This window comes from Hippocampus bargibanti, linkage group LG19, assembly GCF_051943395.1.
Source record: "Hippocampus bargibanti isolate YZ-2025 linkage group LG19, ASM5194339v1, whole genome shotgun sequence".
NCBI lineage: Eukaryota > Metazoa > Chordata > Actinopteri > Syngnathiformes > Syngnathidae > Hippocampus > Hippocampus bargibanti.
Genome location: NC_142752.1, coordinates 11,250,660 through 11,260,212, shown reverse-complemented (window position 1 = coordinate 11,260,212; position 9,553 = coordinate 11,250,660). Strand labels below are relative to the sequence as shown.

At 41.9% G+C, this 9,553-nt stretch overlaps 1 protein-coding gene across 1 annotated transcript; it reads right to left on the bottom strand.

The window, feature by feature from the left end:
• Positions 1-2: 2 nt before the first annotated feature.
• On the bottom strand, positions 3-9,148 carry ndufaf7 (NADH:ubiquinone oxidoreductase complex assembly factor 7). Its single transcript, XM_089021780.1, has 10 exons — positions 8,850-9,148; positions 7,862-8,028; positions 7,686-7,766; positions 6,215-6,325; positions 5,929-6,145; positions 4,671-4,729; positions 4,081-4,194; positions 3,694-3,837; positions 3,454-3,627; positions 3-287 (listed from the first exon to the last, which is right to left on the bottom strand). The coding sequence occupies exons 1-10, from the start codon at positions 8,917-8,919 to the stop codon at positions 69-71; spliced, it is 1,356 nt and encodes a 451-aa protein (XP_088877906.1). The 5' UTR covers positions 8,920-9,148; the 3' UTR covers positions 3-68.
• Between the last annotated feature and the right edge of the window lie 405 nt (positions 9,149-9,553).

Here is a 9,553-nt window from a genome sequence, read left to right as displayed (position 1 = left end):
GCTCAGGTAACGCATCACCCATTTATTCCTTCTGCTTCTTATTTGAATGTGTTCTGGTTTGGGTTGGGTCAGGCAAAGCGTATCTCAGTGAAGCCGGCGACGGGCGGCTGCGCCGGCGCCTTCTTCTCTAATTTGAGTCCAGTGCCCATCTTGGGCTGGACCAGCCGGCTTGGGTGCAGCAAACCAAAAAATAGAAAGCGCTCGCCCATCTTTGCGACGTCCATCAGTGTATCGTAGCTGCGGAACAGCTGCTCCTTGACCGACTGGTCGCTGTTCCTCAGCAACACCTGGGCAAGAAAAATGGAATTCTTGAATATATTTGGGGGACAAAACTCTGGCGACTTAGCGCGACTAGAGACAGTATGAAATTCTACTTGTGTTGATGTCATACGTGTAAAGACTTACGAACATTCGAGTTACGAGCAACGGTACATACGAACATTTTTCAGTAACATATGCAGTGTCTGAAACTCATGACAAAAAGTTAGCGGACACCAGGGCAGACAACTCTGAAAAGTTGCCCGCTCATAAACTGCCTGCCCCATTTTTCTCAACTTGAAACACAATAAGACGACTAATTGCCCAAAAAAATATTGTTGCAAAGTATTAAGTATTTTTTATTAAGGATGTACCTAACACAAAATGCTCCCTTGCTTAATTCATGGTAAATATCCCTTGCTGATGATTTTGCTCCAGTTGTCGTTTGTCCATACACTGTTCGGCATGTTGCACAATGCAATGTTTGCGTTGTGTTGTTTTGCTACAAGCCACGTGAACTCCTCTTTCCACTATGCTTTTAATAATAATAATAATAATAATAATAATAAATATCATTTATAAGCACCTTTCAAAACTCTCAAGGACACTTTACAGTCACAGGATATTTTTTCTGCGGGCGAGCAGCGGCATCCACACGCGCCAGCGTTCACTCAACCCGCAAGTAACAAAGTAAAAAAATGTTCATTCTTCAGCACTTTCTGTACCCTCTTTGTGACATGAAGCAGTTGTAGATGAAAGAGGTGAGGATCAAAGCGTCCTTTTTAGCAGTGGATCAGGGACGTCATAGTGGAATGTGCACGTCTACTACAAGCTAAATGTTGAAAGCAAACACGCAGCTGTAGCATCCATTGATGAAAAGAGATTGTCTCACATCTCCTGTCCCACATAAATCCGCTTCAATTCCAAGCCTGATGCTCCTTTCGTCTTATTGTGGGCTCCTAAAGCCATGCATCCATCCAGCCGCAGACTGTCCAACAGTACCGACCTTTCCGCTGAACAAAGCGGGGCTGTGAAGATGCTGCCCATTACAGGTGCAAAAACGCACAGTTGCCCCAGAGTTGTCCAGTGATGACAGTCGAATGGCACCGACATTCCTCCCAATCAAAAACAGTACTGGCATATTCATGCTGCCAAAAATGCGCAACCGCTCAGCACAGTCTCCTCCTTGATGAATGTCGTGGTCAAAAATGCTGAAAAACAATCTGTATCCGTTCCACATGACGCACAACAACACAAAGTGACAAAAGAAAACACAAAAACAACAAAAAAAGCAAGGCTCGCGAGAGCACTTGCTGACAGCTGCCTACTCGGGCGCCATCTTGGATTTAATAATAATGATACATTTTCTAAGCGCCTTTCAAAACTCTCAAGGACACTTTACAGTCACAGGATAATGTATATTTACGTTTTGTAGCGTCATAAAATTTGTTAGCTTCTTTTGAATCTTTCTTCTGGGGCTGAGGCTCTGTGCGTCTACTTTGGAAAATGATATGCAAATGCACGACCTTATAACGCTCGGCCAAGTCCGAAGGAGGAAGCAGGCTTCTGATTGGCTGCCGTGCCGAGTATGCAAATTGCTAAACGAACCGGTTTGTTTTCTTCCTTCAGCGATCGGTATTCGGTGAAATTTTAACCCGGATCCTTTCACAAAATGGTTCGTACAGCCAACAACCACACATGATATCACCATCGTACTAAAACGCGAGAGACTTTCATTCATCAAAACCGAAAATGGGCAGAAGGCATAAGCCTACAACACAATGATCGCATTCGCTGACAACTATTGTTTACTTGGCTATCGCCCTCCCGGAAGTTAGCGGCCGATCACGTGATCATAACAAACGACGTCATGCTGGCTCTGGAAAGTCCGCAAGCAGAAAGCAGGCTTCTGATTGGCTGCCGTGCCGAGTATGCAAATTGACAAACAAACCGAAATTTCCAAAACAAACGAAGATTTCGAAATTGGAATAAATTTTTTAGATTTCGAAATCTTCGTTCAAATGTTTGCTTGATTGAATAAAGCAAACGTTTGATTTAAAAAAAACAAAAAAAACACTTTTTTTTTTCTTAGAAAAGTTTTCGGCCACCCAGGCGGAGACATTCTGTAAGTTGTACATGTACATATCTTTATGCAGCATATATTTTATTAAATGTTTATTTTTCGGTACAAAGCAATACAGGTTACTTATATAAGCCTTAAATGACAACCGACGTCTCCGGACAAGTTGCGTCCATAATTTGTAAAATGGCTTCAAATGACTTCTACTGGGCGTATTTTAATAAGATTCCATCGCATATAGCTATATTTTACGTTTTAAGACTCGCGCTGAACATTCAGGAAGTCTTGTTTTTGAGTTGGTGAAGAGTCCTCACCACGTCACTGAAGGAACGCCTCCTGACCGTAAAAAAGACGCATTGTAGCGTTCTTGCATCACGTCATTGTATTTTGCTGTACAGTTTTTTTTGAAAACCTTGTGTTGCACCCAAAAGCCGCCCGAAGAGGGAGTCCAAGCTCCATGGAATGAATTTATCAGCCTGTGGCAACGGGCTGATTCATTCCTCACAGGAGCTGGTCGCCATTTTTTTGCCTCTTTTGTGGGACGCTACATTGCAGTCCAGATGCCTCAAAATGACACGGAAGGACTTCTTTAATTGATTGCAAACATGTATGCTTTCCTCTTCAGAACTATTTCAATCATATTTATAACAGGATGTGTAACAAGAAAGCATATTCTCCGAATCTGAAGCCATTGTTTGGATTCTCCAGCAATGCAAGACCTCTTGTTGTGACGTCACGAAATGGGGGCGGGACTTTCTGAAAATGCTCAATTCGCAGCTCAATGTTTTGCATATTTTGGACACTTTAAGTCATTTTTATTGGTGTTTTGCATTTGACTAAAAATATACTGCGTGTTTTGGGTATTTTAGATGCTATTAAACGTGTTTCTGGTGTCAGTTAAAAAACAAAAAAGTGATGTCGGTTGCCCTTTAAACATACTTATATAAGCCCTAAACATACATTCCATACAAATATAGCACTGAAGCAACTTACGAACGAATTCACCTTATGAACGACCATTCGGAATGTATCTTGTTCGTAAGTTGGGGAGTGTCTGTACTACGAGCAACATGTGTGACTTATCATTTTACTAGTCAGGTCAGAGATGCATGTACCTGCATGCGTACGTCGATGCCCATGTTCTTCAGAAAAGTCCTCTGATCCACCGGTCCCAAACAAGCCACGCCCCTTCCCGCCATGCGCCGCATGTAGCTGAAATCCACGTCCGCCGTGAGGTCAGCACAACCGGGAGATGCCAGGACGTCATGGAGATGGTGACCTTTGAACCCCTGATGGAAATCAATGGAATGACATCACACATGGCGCCCAATTAGAGATCGGCGTGGCAATTCTACCCGGAAGGTGTCCGTCTTAGTGCCGTCGTGACCGTAGTCTGCGATCAGCGCCGCCCCTCCATGCTGGGCCACCCGTCGTGCTAGCTGCTGGATGATGACGCCCCCCTCGGCGCATACCTCCACGTGGTCCCGACTTTCATGAGACTGCACGTACGTACACACACACACACACACACAAAACCTTTAACCACACAGAACAAAACAATTGAGCTTCACGTTGCACACGGATCTGAAGCCTCAACCCCACAAGCATTTTACTTTTTCTTTTGATATCGATGACATCACAAACGTTCGTGTGATAACGATAACTACAAAACAGGAAATGGAACCGACTCCCTTATTGCACGCTTGGTCACGTGACCCCGCCCCCGTCCATCAACCACTGACCTGCAGCAGCGTGCTGGAGGCCAGGGTGGGCGAAGGCGCCACAACGAACCTCAGTCGGCCCGGCTGGTTGGAGTCCATGTCCACCATCACCTCACGCCAGCCTCGCTTTGTTCGCTTGTACCAAAGAAAATCAAATAACATTTACATACATGTGTAACTAATTCACTAACATATGAAAGGTTTATTGCAGTTAACTCATTCACTGCCATTCTCGAATTTATCCGGTAATTGAAAAGCATGACGTGGAGCGCCATTCCCGAATTTGTTCAGGTTTTGGTTTTTCTTGCAAGGGGGTGCGTTTCAAGCTTCGGTCAGACCTCTGCCAATATTTTCCCACCTATTTCAAGATCAGATAACTCCAGACCCATATAACTTAGGAATTATTTTTTTTCTGGTGAAAGAAGACAGTCGAAGTTGTTTTACACTGCATTGAATGTTTATGTAGCCCTACAACTCAATATTCTGTGGGTCCTACAATTTGAGTGAAAATGACAAAAACCCTGGCACTGGAGTGGTCACATTTTTGCACATCGTCTGGCAGTGAATGAGTTAAGTTGTTTAGTATCAAACGCAAGAAATCTTGTTGGTACCTGGAACTTGTGTATGGGTAGGGCGTCAAAGAATTCATGAGCCAGAAAGATACTGAAACCTGCATGATAAAATAAAACTTCACGTTCGTTTATTTAGTCTTGACATCAGTGAGCTGAAATCAATGTAGCCAATATTCACTTTTGATTGATTGTCATTTTACCAGTGCATGTACAGTGATACCTCGGCTTACGAATGCTTTAGCTCACGAACTTTTCGCCTCACAAACATTAAATTTGCAAGAATATAATATTGGCATACGAACTAGTTTTCGGCGGACGAACTAAACCACACAGCGCGGCGGTGACTGGCGGACTAGTTTTCCACACCCACTTTGATTGCAGACGTGGTTTGCTATCAAGTGGAGTGCTTTTGTTATTATGGGACCGAAAAAGACCCTACAACAGGCTCGTGTTAAGCCAAAGAGAACACAAAAGAAAATGACCGTCGAGCAGAAGAAGGAGATCATCAAAAAACACGAACGAGGTGTGCGTTTGTGTGACTTAGCGTCCCAGTACCAGTATGCTAAGTCGACCATTGCTACGTGTGGCTAAGGGTGTCTCTGTGTTGTCTAAGCAACCGTCTCAGGCAATAGAAGAGGTTGAAAAACTTCTCTTGATTTGGATTAATGAAAAGTAGCAAGCCTGGGACAGTGTGAGTGAGGGTATTATCGCTGAGAAAGCACAGAAACTTCACTCGGATATCATCAAGAGGCAACTACATCAACGACCATCACAAAGGTAAATAAAACGACTTTATTCTACTGTCCAGTTTATTTCTTTAATTACAATACAATAGCACATTTATTATACATAAAATAATGTATATTTTGTGTAGTTTTAAGTCTTATTTAGTAGAAAAGTATGTTTTATGGCGACTTGGGAACAGATTATTTTAATTTTTAATGTTTTCTTGTGGGAAATAAATGTTCGGCAGACGAACTTTTCGCCTGATACTTTCTGGGAACCAATTAAGTTCGTGAACTGAGGTATCACTCAATTCACTTTTGACTGAATGTCATTTTAACAATACATGTATTTAATTTGTCATAGTTTTGTACAACAATTCAAAAAAAATTAACCCACGCTATTGGGGGCCCTCTCGTCTTCATTAACTAGCATGGATACTTCTCTTCAACTTCTATCATACAGATTTTTCCATCACACTCAATGCATTCAAAATCAATGCAAAAGCATAACCTCAATATCGCTGGAGTCACGGTTCTCAAAATTGTGTATTTTTTTTGTATTTTGGGTTTACCAGGTGGGACGTCTTCCAAGCAACGGTACCAGGACACTGGCAAGCCAGCGGCAGTTTGGCCTTGCCTGTAAACGGACTCGTTTTCCCGCTCGACTTCAACACTGCCGCTGGTCCCGACCAGATTCTCTGCCTGAAGACGACTCAGAACCGGACTTACTTCAACTAAGTGCAGTGACACAGAAGCCGAACTCAATGCAGGCTGGAGCTGTACAAACACCTACAAGAGGAAGCAAGTAAGCACGATAATGATATTTGTCGGCGAAAAGACAAAAAGGTGATGTCATACTCTGAGAATGTCACTGGCCAAAGATCCTTTTCCGGGTCCGAGCTCCACAAGTTGGAGCTGTTTGGGCCGACCTGCTGCCATCCACTCGCTGACCACCCACACGCCCAGCAGCTGAATAAACAAGTCCAGAAGTAAGTGCTTTATATTGAAAAAGCAAACTCGGCTCACAGTTTTTTTATCTCATCTTGTGTCAGCTTGGCGATAAGGGTGTCGTCATGTGTAATAGAAAAGTAGTACTTTGCTGCAATAGTGCTTTGCATTTGAGATCAGCACTGCTCTTTATTTGAAAAAAAATCTAGGAGTGAATCTTGGCTGATTATTACAGAGAAAAAAATCCAACCTGTCGGATGTTGGACAAAATTTGGTACCTGACACTCCCAACAGTTTATCTGCATATGCTATAAACTGAGTGTACACAAAGCACGAGGAAATGTGTTAGTCATGACAAAAGATGAGGCGGTTCATGGTGTGAATACTAAAAGCTTGTTAAAAAATAAAAATTCAGTGATACCTTGGCATACGAACTTAATTGGTTCGCAGAAAATGCGTGTAAGGTGAAAAGTGTGTATTCCAAACATTAATTTTCCAAAGGAAACCATTAAAATGAGAATAATCCGTTCCCAGGTCCCCATAAAACAATTTTAAACTAAATAAGCCTTAAAACTACACACAATATACCTTATTTTATGTAAAATAAATGTGCTATGGTATTGTAATTAAAGAAATAAACGGTACTGTATAATAGTCATTTTATTTACCTTTGTGATGGTCGATGGCTTGATGGAATGGATAGCTTTTTGCATAAAGTGTCTCAAGGAGCTGTGGGTTGTACATCTTATAAGTTGTGATATTGCAACAGATGCAGGCAGACACACTAGAAACTTCATTAATAGCTGGTTCCCTTGCTTGTATGTTCTCTTCAAATTGTACAGATGGCTTGTGTGGGTTATTTGTGGAGCCTGATTGATGGGATACTTTCACCTTGCAGTCTACACTGTGCCTTTGAACTATCAATAAAGTTGAAATGAGTCCAAATTTCACTGTTTTCTATCCATATTCTCACCATTTCCCTTTTGTTTTTTTTTTCATCTCCCTTTCTTGTGTGTGTTTCTGTAGCCCCCACCCTGCTCACTGCTGCGTGTGTCCCCTCCCGCTTCTACCACGGCTCTTGACCAATTACGTGCGGTTTTAACCGAAGACTGGGGGCGGGGAATAGAGGGAAAACAAAGCCGGCTGCCATTTCTAGCTCCTTGTTCGGAGCTCCAAGAACTCACTCATTGTGGCGCTCCGTGTGTTTCCCAAAAAATAGTTTGTATGCCAAGATTATATTCTCCCGAATTTAACTTTTGTAAGGCGAAAAGTTCGTTAGCTAAAGCGTTCGTAAACCGAGGTATCACTGTAAATAAAATAAAAACCACTAACGAAATAAGCCACAAGGCAGACAAAACAGAAGCGATGTGAGTAAGAGGACCTCTCCGAAGATCTGACTAATCTCAGGCGATGTGATGAAGTCCCCATCGGCTCCCAGCATATTCTTCTTCACATAATATCCCTAAAGTTGCAAGATAAACACAAAATATGAGGCGCCAGTGTAAAATATGAGGCGGCAGTGTTTCTGAGCTAAAAATTAGCAAATTGCAGACGTACCATGACAGGATTGGTGAGCGCCTCCCGCATGTATTCGGCCACAGAAATGGGCCCAGTGGCTGTGATTTTGGACATCAAGTGTCGCAGAATTGATGATTCGCTCTCATCCTGCCCCGAAGATGAAGATGAGGAGCTCCAAAGTCTGGTGTTCACCGCTCGCCAGCAGACTGAGAACAAATTATTTTAATATTAGCTCATTCCCAACTCCCTTATTACTAAACTCAACACTTCTCCCTTGTTTATCGCGAGGCTACATTCCAGAACACGCCGCAATAGACATCTGTAATGTAATTTTTTGCTGTTTGATTGTATCGTGGATTTTTTACAACCGAAGCTCAGTCACTCAACACGCAAAGTACCGGGTTAGCCAAGCAAGTCTGCACTGTCTGGCCCCATCCTTTAAAACCACACACATTCAAAGATACAGATACTGCAGTGGAGAATTAGAAGTTGTAAACCTTGGGGGGACAAATCTTGTGTTTTGGTGTTATGCATAAAGCTGTAGCATACATGTTAAATTTCAGAAAGCATAAATCGGGAGATTTTCGTACTCGCGAATCTGTGGTGCGTGTTAAAATAACGTGTTACAAAAGTGTAACTTAGAAGTAAATAAAACACAAAAATGCTTTCATTGTTTATTTGTACGTTCAATTAGTATAACATGTATTTATTTATTTTTTTTACATTTTCTTTTATTTCACCTGAAAAATTATTGAGTGAGTATTGTGGGCAAAATCGAGTCTCCCGACTTTGCTTAGTTTTGACAGTGGATAAAAAGTGATTTCACACACAGCTATTTCTTTGATATTATTATTTACTTACTCACCGGACACTACAGACAACTGATCCGACTATGCAAGCAATAGTTTTAATGTGTACCCAATGTTCATGTTTTAATGAATGAGTACAATCCTGTACACATCTGGACGACAAGGGTTTACTATTTTCGATTGTAGAAGGGCAGGGGGTTGACCATCACAATTCTTACCTGAAGCCGCTGGAACGATAGAAAGACTCAGTTTGAGCAGTTGTGTTTTGCAAGAACAAAAGCCCGTCATTGCAACAAACGTCAAACAAGGGGAGCACGGCGCTCACTGGGATTCCATGCTCGATTTGAAGTGCGTTCAATGTTATCGGTATTCACAAGGAGCGTTAATATTAGAACGGGTACCCAGAGGTGCGTCAATTAGCGCGACACGGAACATGAAGAAACTGTGTTTTCGTTTCAGTACAAAAGGCAAGAATTGTGTTACAGTATTGTGAGCCGGAAACTCCATGCGGCTTAAGCTGGACACTCCACCCGCATCCATTCATTGCAACGACACGCAACAAATATCCGATGACCTTTCACAATTAGAGAATTTTTACAATTTTCTTTTACGAATTTGGCTTCATTTGCAAATTCACGCCTGATTTTTCACTAAATAAATAAAAAAAGTACAGATGACGGCTGAAGAAACCTTCTCATCGATAAATAAATGAATAAAAATAAAAAAACAACTGATAAAATATATAAGGAATTATATAGATCGATTAATTTCAAGTCTCTTGTAACCCGGCTTTGATTTGTATTTGGCATTATATTTTTTGTTTTGAAAAGCCGGTCTGCAAATGTTAAAACTTGACCAAATGATAGGGCAGAACGCCTTTTGATTGGACGAGCTTTACTGACGCAGGTACTTTGTCTCACTC

Bases quoted from the DNA above. Each gene is read 5' to 3' on its own strand.
- ndufaf7 (XM_089021780.1), bottom strand. From the start codon at position 8,919: ATGACGGGCTTTTGTTCTTGCAAAACACAACTGCTCAAACTGAGTCTT. The intron at 6,146-6,214 runs GTATGACATCAC...TTCCTCTTGTAG, and splicing joins TGGCCAGTGACATTCTCAGA to GTGTTTGTACAGCTCCAGCC. The intron at 3,628-3,693 runs GTAGAATTGCCA...GATTTCCATCAG, and splicing joins CTAAGACGGACACCTTCCGG to GGGTTCAAAGGTCACCATCT.